At 38.4% G+C, this 15,047-nt stretch overlaps 1 protein-coding gene and 1 long non-coding RNA gene across 10 annotated transcripts in view; one reads left to right on the top strand and one right to left on the bottom strand.

Moving 5' to 3' along the window:
- The window catches only part of FRYL (FRY like transcription coactivator), a 229,751-nt gene that overhangs the window by 160,424 nt on the left and 54,280 nt on the right, over positions 1 to 15,047 (top strand). For all 9 annotated transcript variants that reach the window (XM_079153910.1, XM_079153909.1, XM_079153913.1 and 6 more), the window contains 8 exons: positions 1,796 to 1,968; positions 3,603 to 3,763; positions 4,243 to 4,353; positions 5,963 to 6,117; positions 6,421 to 6,520; positions 7,617 to 7,785; positions 10,987 to 11,246; positions 11,583 to 11,723. In XM_079153910.1, coding sequence (XP_079010036.1) covers positions 1,796 to 1,968; positions 3,603 to 3,763; positions 4,243 to 4,353; positions 5,963 to 6,117; positions 6,421 to 6,520; positions 7,617 to 7,785; positions 10,987 to 11,246; positions 11,583 to 11,723 — 1,270 coding nt within the window. The remainder of the gene's footprint in view (positions 1 to 1,795; positions 1,969 to 3,602; positions 3,764 to 4,242; positions 4,354 to 5,962; positions 6,118 to 6,420; positions 6,521 to 7,616; positions 7,786 to 10,986; positions 11,247 to 11,582; positions 11,724 to 15,047) is intronic.
- On the bottom strand, positions 14,180 to 14,846 carry LOC306669762. The gene is made up of 2 exons (XR_013766218.1): positions 14,534 to 14,846; positions 14,180 to 14,457 (listed from the first exon to the last, which is right to left on the bottom strand). It is a non-coding gene; the product is annotated as an uncharacterized lncRNA (long non-coding RNA).

The following is a 15,047-nucleotide window of genomic DNA, read 5'->3' on the forward strand; positions in this document are numbered from 1 at the left end:
GGAAAAGTTGAATTCTGAGAGTCAGAGTTTTGGGATCTTAGTTTACCCAGTGGATCCCCTGTGCCTGGTGCTTACAGTGGCAGTGAATATTTGTTAAATGAGTGAATGTTTTGTCTTGGTGCAGGTTGTAGTCTACTAAAGTGCTTTCCCATCCACTAGTAACTATGTTTTCCATCATTTACATCATGTCCCAGAATTTAAAGAACATCCATTTTATAGAGGAGAAAAATTTGGTCATGAATTTGTATGATTATTTATTATTGTAAACTGATACTTTAAAAATACTGCAGTAACATTGCAAGTCCTTATTCTTGTTCTCATGGGTTCAAGATGTTTGTATTATGCTACTCACAACTAGCAAAAGCAAAATAATAATAATAATAATAATTTTTGCTTTTAAAATAATATGTATTATAGAAATAAATAAGCTGTTATAGTGACTCATGCCTGTAATCCTAGTAACTCAGAAGGCTCAGGCTGGAGGACTGCAAATTCAAAGCCACCTCAGCAACTTAGGGAGACACTCTCTTTTGTTTTGGGGCCTTTATTTTATTTATTTATATGTGGTGCTGGAGATCTAACCCGTGCCTCACACGTTAGGCAAGTGCTCTACCACTGAGCCACAACCCCAGCCCCAAGGAGACACTATCTTAAAATAAAAAATAAAGTCTGAGGAGGTAGCTCAGAGGTACCTGGGTTCAGTACCTAGTACCACCATAAATGAATAAATGAATAAATGATTGAATAATTTGTATTAGAAGTACTTTTCAAGTAAAGCATGGAAAGCTGACCTTAATAAACATAAATGTAAGAGCTATTAGTTTATATAGTGCTTATCATTTACTAGGTCATTTCATATATAGTAATAAAACACTCTGGAATAGATGTTATATACATGTCTGATGACTGATAGAAAAAGGCAGGAGTTTTTTTTTGTTTGTTTGTTTGTTTTGGTGCTGGAAATTGAACCCAGGGCTTTGTGCATGCTAGGCAAGCACTCTACCAACTGAGCCATATCCCCAGGCAGGAGTTTAAGACTTGACTTTAACGACTTTAACCAGTTGTCCCTCAAACCAGACCACAGTTTCTAGGCACGAATCCCTTGACTCAAAGAGAATCTCATTGCAGAGATTCTTGAGGCAACTCCATAGATCTAAAAAGGTTTGAAACTCAGCACTCTACCAGAGTCTTATTTGAATTCTCTTCAGATTTTTGCATCCTCTGTAATAACCTATCCTAGAAGGTTGCAGGGAGTAAGTACCTAATAGATATTTGACTACGTCCAAGGCATAATATGAATATGCATGGATATTATGCAAATACATAGAACTAGTCTTTCTTCTTTCTGCTTTTTCTACACTCATCCTTTCCCTCCCATAAGCCTCCTTATCTCCCTATCAAAAACTGTTTATTGGGGCTGGGGAGATAGCTCAGCTGGTAGAGTGCTTGCCTTAAAAGCACAAGGCCCTGAGTTCGATCCCCAGTACCGCAAAAAAACAAACAACAACAAAAAAAAAACTGTATATTTTAATAGATACAGGTAGCATTTAGCACTCATAATAGTCGATTAAAGTTACATATGGAATTGAATAATACAAATTGAAATAGCAGTTCTTTGATTACAAAGCACCATCTGTTTTTTATATATAAGTTAATGTTCATTTAATTTTTGTACTTGCCATGACCATGCAAAGTTTAATATGTATTTTTCTAATTTTGATTACTAGGGATTTTGTTTTAAGTTACGTAATAGAGTCACATTTTGATCATCATTTTTTTTCTTCAATATTTTCAGTGCAAGTGGTGGCCTTGATAATGAAACACATTTCCTCAACAACACTCTATTAGAGTATGTAGATTTAACCAGACAACTCCTGGAAGCAGAAAATGAAAAAGACTCTGACACACTGAAGGATATACGATGCCATTTTAGTGCCTTAGTGGCGAATATCATTCAGAATGTTCCAGGTATTGTTTTTAGTTTCTTAAAGCATTATTGAGTATTAAGAGACCATTATTTATTCTCCTCCCTTGAGGTTTTATAATCAAGTTGAAAAGCAACTTGTAAAAATACTGGAAAAATGACAACATAACATGGATGTCAAGAAATTGTTTTATCTCTAAATTAGTACCAGTGATTGGAAATTAAAAAAGCAATCCAGCATAGATTTTCATGGTCAAGACACAGAAACAAAATTCTGAAGAAATCAATTAGAATAAGCTCCATGGACAAATTTGTTCTAGATGCAGTGAACAAAGAGCATAATGCTCCAAATGATAATTTTAAATAAATTTAACAAGACAGTTTTGAATAATAGGAGAAAGGATAATCGATGGGAAGTATAGCAAGGATTCAGCAATGCTGGATGCATTTAATGTGTGTCTGTTACTGAGCAGGCGCCGAGACGTGCTCTGGAGTTTGATATACACAATTGCATTTTTAAAAGTCATAAAGTCTTCACAAGTATAAGACATAAAAAATGTGACTATAATTCTTCTGAATACAGCATAAATAGACCTTTTGTCTCTCAAAAATTAAGGTTATTTTGTTATTTCAATAGTTGATTTTAAATAGCTGGCTTTTAAAGAGCATGGGCTATATTTTATAACAGGGTCACAAGCACATAGTTAGGTATATTAATTTCAAGTGAAGGAGCCCTATTTTGATCTTTGGAAGGAAAATAATGTTTTTGAATGGAAAAGAGTATTTTTCTTCAAATTTTCCCTCCTGAAACTCACTGATATAAAGGTATGATTTAGTCTGTTACTCTGCACTTTTCTACAATGTCCACCTTGGTTTATGGAGGTACTGTTGAAGTTCTTCAACAGGATTGATGCAGAGAACTCGAGGATAGGACCTCAAAGTGGAAAAGATATCTAACCCATTCACTTTCAAGTGATGCCTGTGGCTCTCTGGCTGCCATCAGCAGAAGGCAGCAGGGATTTGGATGCTGGGCCTCACACCTTACTTCAAACAGATTAGCTCCCCTGTTACCTGTTTTGTACGTTAAGGTTCCATTTTTTTTTTTTTTTTTTTTTTTTTTTATGGTGCTGAGGATGAACCCAGGGCCTTGGGCTTGCCTCTATCAACTGAGCTATATCCCCAGCTCCCTATAAGTTTCCTTTTTAAAGACGGCTTTTCAGCTTCGAAGAAAAACAAATAGAAAGTCTAAAATAGGGCTGGGGTCATGGCTCAGTGGTGGCGCGCTTTCCTAGCATGCGTGAAGCCCTGGGTTCAGTCCTCATCACCACATAAAAATAAAGGTATTGTTTTCACCTACAACTAAAAGATTTATTAAAAAATAAAGAAAGTTTAAAATAACTAATCAAAAGCCCTCCTAGTTAACCAGGATCCCAAGGTGTGTTTGTGTTGACGGAGGAGCAGGTCCTGACTGCCCGCTTCATGCCAGCACCCCGTGCCATTCTGCCTGCCACGACAGTGTCTGTGGTTGCATTTATGTAACTGACCTCTGTTACTGTGGCACTTTAAGGCAAGTTTCAGTGAAAACTTGTTTTCTGTTTTATAGCCTTACATACTCAATAGGGACTTGCCGTGTATGTTAAAGTAAAAAGAATTTTTCCATCTGTGTTTTTATTTACAGTGCACCAGAGAAGAAGTATTTTTCCTCAACAGAGCCTTCGTCACAGTCTGTTTATGCTGTTCAGTCACTGGGCAGGTCCTTTTAGCATCATGTTTACACCCTTGGACAGATACAGTGATAGGAATATGCAAATTAATAGACATCAATACTGTGCATTAAAGGTATTTACTTAGAACCCCAATTTCTTTTTTAAGAGCAGAGTTTAATATTTTTATGTCTTTCCATACCCCATTTTGTAAATGGGTTAAGAATGTTGAGAATATTGCGATAACGTTGTTTGTCTGCCATATTGAAACACTTAAACTGTACCTTTATATAAGTACATAAAATACAATGCAAAAACGTTTCAGAGTCTATCAAACTTATTCAACATTGTCTTAAAAAACTGAATACTGCCTCCAAGTGCTTAAGTACTTTCCTTGATCTTTTCATCTTCCCCTCCAGTCTAATTCAGTATGATGATATTTACTCATAATTAACTTCTTAGTTTTTAAAAATATTATTATACTTTTCTTTGCAAAGAAAAAAAGATAGTGTAGCTAGATAAACATGAGTAAAAGTATCTTGCCTCTTCTCATTAAGCAGCCAACACTGACCCTCTTAAAATCTTTAAGTGTAATTCTGATATTATTGTTTGAAGGCTATGTCTGCTGTACTATGTTGTGGCCCTGTTGCAGATAATGTAGGACTTTCATCAGATGGCTATTTGTACAAATGGCTGGATAACATTTTGGACTCTCTGGACAAAAAGGTAATTGTGACAATTCCCTTAAAATTTCATAATAAATTGTCTTTCAGAATTAAGGTATGGCCCACTGAAAATCAGTCATCTTTTAATAAGATAGAATGGAATTAGAGGCAAAAAGCATATGTAAAATTAAATAGGTTGTCATAATCTCAGAAAGTTCCAATTCATATTTATTTCTCATTAGAATAACTTTCATTTCACTTTCATATTATAGGATTAACATAGCAGTGTGTATATCTTTCGTAGGGTTTCGAGTCTATAAAGTGCTAATCTAGAATGCATTGAGCTCCATGAAAGAAAGAGATTATTTGCAATGATTAATTTTCTTTTTTGCCCTTTCCCGGTCTCCTGTTAATCACTTTCTTGCCCTTCACACTCCTTGTCCCCTTTGTCTCATATTGTACACAAACAGACTAGATGTTTTTTTTGCAATCAAAGTTCTAATAACAAAGGTACTATTTTTAGCATAGTCGCATATACTTCAGTAAGTCCATATTTTTTAAAAAATGTACCTAACCCAACAGTGCAATGATAAACTTTATACAGAACATTCCATAAATCAACAGAAAATACATTTGAGCACAAAAACAAAAAAAATGTTTGAGAGAATCTCTAAGCAGCATTTTGTTTCTGCAAAATAGGTATATATCTCATATTGATTAAATATCTGCAGGTGCTTTTCCTTTACAGAAACCCATATTCTTAACAGACTGAGTCATTAACAATGACCTAGTAATTGTTTCACTTCAATTTGAATAATTTATAAGCTAAATCTTACAACCATATAAAGGCTGTTATTTGTATTTTGTTTGTATTAAGGTGTTACCACTTTTTACATAAAGCTTACAATATTTCATATTTCAAAGTAAAATTAGCAACATAACTTTATAATATATTCTGTGGTAGCTGTATTTATTTATTGTGAGGGCTACTCTAATATAAACTGATGATTGCTGCTGTGTTGACAGACTGCAGAATTTAAAATAGGACTTGTGTTTTTCCCCTCAGAATAATTTTTTCTATTGAATTATCACAAATAAAATAAAGCTTGATAAAAATAATGAAAGAGGTTAACAACTCATTTTTCTGAAAACATTTATCATCATTCATGTCCATCAACTGCCTTTGGGGCTGTGAAAAGAGAGAATCATACTAAGAATCTTACATAAGAGAATCTGAGGCCAAGTGTAATTCATGTCATCATCCATTTTGGCTGAGTAAACTGAGAAGGAATTGAACAAAAGGAGACGGAGTTTTGTGATTAAATGTAATAAATGTATGCACTATAAATAGTTTAGTAAAAATGTAGAGAGAAAGAGCCAGGCACAGTGGCACAACCTGTAATCCCAGCGACCCAGGAGGCTGAGGCAAGAGGATCACATTTTGAGGCCAGCTTCAGCAACTTAGTGAGGTCCTAAGCAACTTGGCAAGATCCTGTCTCAAAATTAAAAAATAAGAAGGGCTGGGAAGGCTGGAGATGTAACTTGGTGGTAAAGTACCTCTGGGTTCAACTCTAAAGTACCAAAATAAATTTGTTTTTAAAGGTGGAGAAATAGGAAATTAAATATAAATAACTTTCTCCCTCCCTGACAATTTTGTGAACTTATTTCAGGTTCATCAGTTGGGCTGTGAAGCAGTCACATTGTTGCTGGAGCTGAACCCTGATCAGAGCAACCTGATGTACTGGGCTGTGGATCGTTGCTACACAGGTTCCAAGAGGGTGGCAGCTGGCTGCTTTAAAGCCATCGCTAATGTCTTCCAGAACAGGTATTTTAGACACTGTCTCATGCTTTAGTTTTTTGTTTTGTTTTGTTCTTTAAGAAAATATTTCCCTTTGTATTCAGAAATACTAAGAAATCTGTATTTTCTTTCTTTAAATCCTAGTGAACTTAACCAATAAGAATAATGGGGTACCATGAATCTGTTTTACCTATTCCCTTACAACCCCCCCACCCCCACCCCCTAGCTTAGAAGATCATGCAGCTTTTGCCTTTTGTATGTCCTTTTTATTCACGGGGGTGAAAGACTTCAAACCTTGTTATTTACCTAACATGTGAAATTTATCCCTAGGGATTATCAGTGTGACACAGTGATGCTCCTAAATCTGATACTGTTTAAAGCAGCTGATTCTTCTAGAAGTATCTATGAAGTTGCTATGCAACTGTTACAGGTTTGTAAACAGTTCGTTAATTAAAATTTTTTTTCCTCAGGATTTAATGAAGCCTAATCATTTATTCTTGCCTTTAAAGCATACTAATATTTAGCTTTATAGCTTTATTTTCAATAGTGAAGTGTGATAACAAATTCTGATGACAAGTAGAAGACAGAGATCATATAGGTATTTAAATCTATAAATAATACAAACTATTCAGAAGTTTATATTAGCCTAAGTGTGTCTGAAGATACAAATGTTGACTGAAACTTTTTTTTTCAGGTTTTGTTTTTGTTTTTGTTTTTAGGTGTAGAAGGACACATTACCTTTATTTATTTTTTTATGTGGTGCTGAGGATCAACCCAGTGCCTCACATGTGTTAGGCAAGCCAGTGCTCTACCACTGAGCTACAACCCTAGCATGTGACTGAAACAATTTCTATTTAGTGGACAAGAATAAATGTGAACAATTAGCTCTTGTGATATCCTCATATAACCTTCCTTTATTCAATTGAATATATATCATTACTATTGGGTATTTAACTAACTGATCGTAGGGCAAGGTTCTTTGATCTTAACCATAGACTGAAAATAGGATTGAGTAGATGCTGATTTTTTTCCCCCTAATGCTTTCATGTAGTACTGATGCTGGTAGGACCATCTTAGGAATTATACCCTAATGCCTTAATTAATTAAGAGGAAAATTAACAGGACAGCTCTTCATGTAGTATAATGTCAAAAGGAGTTTTATATGTCATATTTAATCTGTGATTAACCAAGATCTGTTTAAAGCGTGTGTTTCCATTTACACATAGTTTGTACGATTATATTTTGGACTGGAAAAGTGGTAATTGTCCATTAAGTTGCTGAATTTATTTTCTGACTAGGCTACTAACCTACATCATTAGAATTAAACCCAAGGAATGTAAATCCCTTTGAACAGTTTTTGTCTTTCGCACACATCCTGGCATTAGAAATGAACATACTTTATCATATATATAACCATGTCATTTTTAAACTGAAATATTTCTTGGGATATTTTCTTTTTAAGTGTAGCTGAACTTTAGAGGACCCTTAAAATATTAACTTCAGCTGATGGATTTATATTCCTGTAGATTCTGGAACCCAAGATGTTTCGCTATGCTCACAAATTGGAGGTTCAGAGAACAGATGGAGTGCTCAGCCAGCTGTCTCCCCTGCCACATCTCTATTCTGTTTCATATTATCAGTTGTCTGAGGAATTAGCAAGGGCGTATCCTGAGCTCACTCTGGCCATATTCTCAGGTATGATTGGTGAACTGGTTATTTATTCTTGCTGTCATTTCTTGAAAGCTGTTGTTCCAAACTTTTAAGTAGATCACATTTGACATCAGATCAGAACAGGCATTGGCATCTTCCCACAGCACTCAGCTCCTCAGCAGGTCTAGTCTGTCTCCCATTCCCAATCCACCTGAGTGGGGAAACACCAACTCACATTCGGTTCCGAAAAGCAGCCTACCTGTTGGTTTGCACCGGTAGGTGGCAGCAATCATGCCCCCTCCTTTCTCAAAACCTCCACACCCCTGTCAGCACTTCCAAGACGGATGTAAATGGCCATCAATGAGTGGTCTCCACAATGCCATTTCTGCTGCTGCTGCTGCTGGTCCTCTAAGGGAGGCTCCTGCACAGAGAACAGTCATCTCGCTGGGTCTCTTGAGAGCTCATGAGCAGGGTAGATGTCCATTGGCCCGGGTGTAGATCATGCCCCAGTTTAGTCTCCTCATCACTGAGTGTCTCCCTCAGTTCTTCCTGCAGATGCTCTTGACCTTGACGTCTGCTAATTTTAACTCCTTTGCTTAAAATTTCTTTTTCCTAAGCCTGAATGAATTCCATGGCTAACTGATCCCTACTTGGTATGATTTTTACTTGTTCCCAAGGCAAGATGAAAGCAGCATTCATTAGGGATTTTTCTGAAGAGATACAGATATCAACATAAACTGTACCCACTTTAAAGTGTGTAGGTCCTCCTCCTTCCTGTCTCCAGGACCAGCGCAGTATACTTTAAATATCATCAGCTCCCAGCTCTTTGCGTCCTCTCTCACCTTCACACCACTCCTCTCCCCTCCCACACACTGTGCCTGGCCTTGACTATTCATATCTGCCATTCCCACGTGCTCAGCTGCCGGGGTCCAGCCCTAGCAGGAGTCCATGGCTTCCACACTGGTAAACGGGGCGCGGGGAGACAGCGTCGGCGATGGATGGAGAATGAAAGACACAGACTCTAGTTCTGGTGCAATCAATCTCACTTTATTCTGGGGAAGGCTGGGTTTATATACATTTTTCTTCAGGCTTTGATAACAGGCTTGTGACTAATAAAATCAAAGAAGTTTCGAAAGCATAGGCAGAAATTGTTTTTACCGAAAGATTATGAGAAAACAGTAACCTTACAGATTATCCTTACTTAATCACAATTATTTTAAGAATATCTAACTATGTAAATGAGCTAATACAATGTTTATTTCCTTAATATCTAAACTCTATGTGACCTAAGATTATTCTTATTACTTTTGCGGTAAAGCGATAGACAAATAATGTCATGTGACCATCTCTACTAGGTCCTTCTGGTTAATATCTAAATTGCTGAGTTAAGGGCTACAGAAGGGCAGCGGTCCCAATGGTTATTATGTACCAACGTTTATTATAGGGGTGACATATTCTTTGTAGGAAGGAAGGAATGTTGTGAAACCTTATTCTTTTACCCCACCACACATAAACAACACCATCATCTGGATTAAACCACCCTGTAGGAGACAGGGGGAGATCTATATCTACCTTCTCTAAGGGCTTGCCTTTAGGGGGGTACCAGGGCTTGCCATAGATAAAATAAGCTAGTCCATATCTAGTAGCTACTGTGGGAGGTGCTTTGTGCTTAGAACTTGGGGAAACATTGTTATACATAAATTTCTGTGCCCCAACAGGTTCTGGCTGTGCCAGTAAATGCAGTGTTTGATTTTTAACATAATAAAAACATTCTCCTGTAGTGAGGTTAACATCACAGGGTTTCAACATGTGTTTTGTCTCCGTGATGTTTTTCTGGAAATTTGTAGAATTATTCCCATCACCTCTAGCAAGATCCTCAGACTGAAGTGAGTAATATATTATTAGGAAAACTCCACAGATTAACATCCAAGCTAGGGATGATCCTAGGTCAAGTGATATGTGTGGTGCAACTGGGAAATTCAAACCCTGGGTCATGCCATCCAGAGTCAAGTTCTAACCCACTCCGCTTCCATATTCACTCCTCCTGATGAGTAAATAAATATAAGGCCAAGTGGGGAAAGGGGTAGAAGAGAAAGATTTTTATTTACAGTCATCTGTGGAAATTAAATAGCAAATCAAGGCTAGTGGGCTTTGGAATCGATCTGTGTTTGACTCTCTGCCACTAGATAATGGTCTGACTGCCAAGTTCATGAGTCTCTGCCCATCACAGTTTTGTTTTGAGTGTTAGAGGAAAGGGATGTAAGAGTAATGCATCATAGGAGCCTCCCCAGTAGATTCTTAATGAGTTCTTTTTTTTTTTTTTTTTTTTTTTTTTTTTTTTTTTTTTTCTTAATGAGTTCTTTTGAAGTAATCCATGTATATATATAGACTTTTTATTCTGGCATTTACCTTTATTCATTTGGTTTGTTTTTTTAATGTCATCTTAATCATGTTAAATATACAGCCCAGAAGTGTTAAGTCCACGTACATTTTGTGTGAAGCACATCTCTAGAACTTTCATCTTGAAGAAACAGTATTCTCTAGAGCCACTAGACAGCAATCCCCCCTTTTCCTTTCCTCTCAACCCCTAGGAGTCATCCATGCTACTTAACATTTTTATGAATTTTAACTACTTTAGATATATGATATAGGTAGAAGCATACAATATTTTTATGTTTGTGAATGGCTTATTTCACTTACCATTTTTTCAGGGTTCCACCACATGGTAGCATGTGATAGAACTTTCTTCTTTTAAGGCTGCATAGTATTCCACTTTGTGTTCATCACATTGCTTATCCATTCATTCACCTGTCAGTTGGCTCTTGGTTTGCTTCCCCCTCTTGTCTGTTATGAGTAGATTTCTATGAACGTGGCTGTACAAATATCTATTTGAGTCTCTGCTTTCAGTTCTTTTGGATATGTGCTTGGAAGTAGGATTGCTGGGTGGTATCAATTTTTTAAGATTTCTCCATCCTGCTTTCCATACAGAATGCACCATTTTGCAATCCCACCAACAGTGTGCAGACATTTCATTTAACTGCCAAAAGTATTTTATATACAAAGCAAGTATCTGATTTATTGTCAGCTGTCAGTTTTATGACATCCCTGAAGTGAAATTTATTAAAAGGAGAATTACTCAAAAAATAAAATCTGGCTCCCTAGTCTTTAAGTAGCTGTTAAAACTAATTATAGGTGAAAGGAAACTGAAATTACATCAGTTCTCTCCTTTGGTTTGCTTTTCATTAGAGATAAGCCAGAGGATTCAGACAGCTCACCCTGCTGGGCGGCAGGTGATGTTGCACTATCTCTTACCCTGGGTGAACAACATCGAGTTGGTGGATTTAAAACCTCTGCCCACAGCAAGGCGACACGATGACGATGAAGATGATTCATTAAAAGACCGAGAACTTATGGTGACCAGCAGGCGCTGGTTACGGGGAGAAGGCTGGGGATCCCCACAAGCCACTGCGATGGTTCTCAACAACCTCATGTACATGACAGCAAAGGTAAGGTGGGTTTTGTGTCTTCAGTTGCTGCTCAGGCGACCGCTGGGGAGAGGAAGCACAATTAGAAACAGATGCAGAGACAAGACCACCTGATAACCACACCAGAGTGCATTGTGAATCCTCCTCTATAAAAAACTTCTCATTAGACTTCTTTAATTTCTATATTTATTAGTACTAACGATGGTTAGACATTGAAAAAGGTAATCGTTCTCTACAGTGTGAAAAGGATCAGAGCTGTCTGTGAAAATGCTATTTGCTCATGTTTCATGGTGTGACCAGTTTGGTTTTTACTAAATGGTTGTTTCTAAAGTATCTCTTGTGTGTGCTGCCCCCTAGTATGGCGATGAGCTGGCCTGGTCAGAGGTGGAGAACGTGTGGACCACGCTTGCAGACGGCTGGCCGAAGAACCTAAAAATAATTTTGCACTTTTTGATCAGCATCTGTGGGGTGAACAGTGAACCAAGCCTCTTGCCTTACGTAAGTATTCAAGTTCCTTTAGCTTTTTAGGTACGTATCTATCTGATGTGATTATGCTAGAATATGGATAGCAGTCACCCCACAGAGGCAGGCAAGAGCCAACAGAGACTCACAGATGGCCTTATTCATTGATTTGTTCAACCGATATTATCTAGTATAAGTACAGGCAAGCACTCTTCTAGGTACTGGGCATTCCAACCTGATGGGTGATACAGATTTTATTCTTTGAAGCTACACCTAATTTATTTAGTTAATATATCAGTAAGTTAAGGTATGGTTGTGATAAGGGCTACAAAGGAAAATTGCAGAGTACCAAGAGTGAATAATAAGGAAACACAGCTGTCTGGACAAGAGACGATACTTGAAAGAAAGTGATATTGCAGTGGAGACCAGCAGATTGGGGAGGTTGGTATTTCTGTTAGGCAGCAGCTGGCATTGTGCTGTTAGAGCAGGTGAGAGATGGAGCTCAGTGCCATCCGCTGCTGGAAGCCTGGGAGTAGGGAGAAAAGGAAGAGTGGGTAACATGAAGGATATCAAGTATTTGCCTCTGTGGGGAAAGCAACACTTAAATCTGCCCCAGGGCACTGTGAAACTCTCAGTGAGGGTGAATGGAGCTTGCACGCTTGCATACTTTCCTGTTGTATGCACTGCACATCAGCCGTGCGGTGACATCTCCCACGAGTGTGATCTGCAGGAGGCTGCTCCCTGGGTTCTCCCAGATCCTGCTTCAAACAAACCATTTGGTGACCTGGCTTCAGCCAGCATTTTCCGACCATGCTTGAAAACATTGCTCTCCAGGCACAACCTATCTTTGACCACATCTGTAGTTCTCCCTCGCGTTCCCCACTCTGTACCCCATTGCCGCCTGCGCCCGCACCAGGCATTCCCACCTCGGAGCCTTGGCAGTCACTTTCCTTCTCCTTCCTGTACCTCCTCCTGGTCTTCCCTAGGGTGCCAGTGTTCCTGAGACCTTTGCCCATCCTCTTTTAAACTACCGATGGTCCTCACACACACACACTCTTTTTCTTTATCCCGCTTCGTTGATCTTCCTGATACTTAGCCATGACCACACAAATGATATATTTTACCCATTTGCTTCAGCCAAACAGATTGAGCGTCGATCTGTGTTTGGATCATTGCTGTATTCCTAGTGCTTCGAATGGTGCTTGGCACAGAGCGGGTTCTCAGTAATCGGATGAATGAGTGAGTGAGTGAGTGATTTGGGACTAGAAGTAAAAAACATGAGATGAAATTTAGGGACCAGCCATTTACCAGGAATTTAAAAGGAGTCATTTTTAATGCTAATAGTAATAGTTTCTTAATACTATTTCTTAAGCACTCTTATGGGCCAGACATGGTAAATGCACTTCATCTACATTATTTCATTCACTTCTCAGAATAAATTGATGATTGCAGTTTTACAAAGGAATTTTAAAAGGCAGAGAGAACTGTCATTTCCTCAAAGCCACGTAGTCATCTAGCTGTGACATTTAGTAGAGCTGGTGTTCCAAATCACAACTGTGGTGGGAAAGCCTAGTGAGGGAACAGGCAGCAAAGGGTCAGCATGGCATAAGAGCCAGCAGCATGTGGGAGGTCTGTGGGAGATGTGGTCAGAGAGGCACTGTGGGGCACATACACCTACCTGTCTCAGTGCTTCTCAGAGAACATTAGCCTGTGACATGCCTTGGAAACAATGCTTTTAGATATACAGGGGGAGCTTTGTGCAGAAGAGAGGGGAGCAGTGGGGATGGGACTTGACTTGATAGGATCAGGGTACGAGTGCCAGCTCAGATCTTCAGACAGGAGAAACAAGGCATAGGGACAGGAATGCACAAACCATGGTCAGAGGAGACTGAACCTAAGAACAGAAGAATTCGCAGTCAGTTGGATGGTTAAAGAGCTCTCTGTGAGGTCAGTTATCACTGGGTAACCATTGTAGTATTTTCAGCGTGGCCACACACAGAGGCTCAGTCCTATAATCCCAGCAACTGCAGAACCTGAGACAGGAGATCACACGTTAGAGGCCAGCCTCAACAATTTAGACCCACGGCCGCTCAGTGAGACCCTGTCTCAAAATAAAAAGAACTGGAGATGTGGTGCAAGGTAAAGCATCCCTGGGTTTGCTCTCCAGTAACCCCATCCCCAAAACTCCAGATTTTTGTTATGATGTAATATCGTATTTTTTTTAGTGGGGGTGGTAGGGTACCAGGGATTGAACTCAGGGTCACTTGACCACTGAGCCACATCTCCAGCCCCATTTTGTATTTATTTAGAGACAGGGTCTCACTGGGTTACTTAGTGCCTCACTTTTGCTGAGGCTGGCTTTGAACTCTCAATCCTCCTGCTTTCGCCTCCCAAGCTGTTGGGATTACAGGCATGCACCACTGCAGCAGGCTATAAAGTGTATTTTAAGATTTGACCAGGGGTTGTCTAAAACATGGCTCTGCACATGTGTGAGTGTATATAAATCACCTGTGGATCTTGGTTCTGAAGGTGGGGGTGGGACCTGAGAGTCTTCATTTCTAGCAAGTTCCAGCTGATGATACCTATGCTGTCGGGACCACATTTTGAATAGAAAGGATTAAAATAGGAAGAATAGGTTGATCTTACAAGCTGTTTTAGTAATACATATTATTAAAATATATAATAGTACTGAAAAAGTTTGTTTTTTCCACTTACTACACTCATGTGCTAGCCATTTTAAAGTGCTTTACAAATCTTAACTCATTTAATCCTAACAGCTTTATGAGGTAGTTGCTGTAACTATCCCCATTTTGCAAATGAGAAAACAGAGTAACTTTCCAGGTGACAGCTAGCAAGTGGTGGATCCACACTCCATTTAGGATAGCTTAGCCTGGGTTCTCGTCATCGTTCCTTGCTCTTGCTCTTAAAGACTATTCTTTATTGCTAATTTCCACATAGAGAACAAGAAAGGCATAAAAATAACACAGAATAAAAGGTAAATCCTAGGTTTGGAGACTGATGTTAACCAAAAGCTTTTTCTCTTAAAAAGAAACTTATAGAAAAGCATTAATAAATTAATTAATTAATTATTTTTATTTTAAAAAGAAGAAACAAGTAAAGGGACTATGTAATGTTGTGGAAACTGTCAAAACAATATGTTTTCGTATGGAGGAAGGAGGGACTGTATAGAGGGAAAAGAGAGGTGGGAGGGGTGGGGGGGAGGAAAAAAATAGCGAAATGAATCAAACATCATTACTCTATGTAAATGTATGAATATGCAAATGGTATGCTGTTACTCCATGTACAAACAGACACAACATGTATCCCATTTGTTTACAATAAAAATAAATTTAAAAAATA

The sequence above is a fragment of the Sciurus vulgaris genome (assembly GCF_902686455.1).
Source record: "Sciurus vulgaris genome assembly, chromosome: 9".
In the NCBI taxonomy this organism is placed as follows: Eukaryota; Metazoa; Chordata; class Mammalia; order Rodentia; family Sciuridae; genus Sciurus; species Sciurus vulgaris.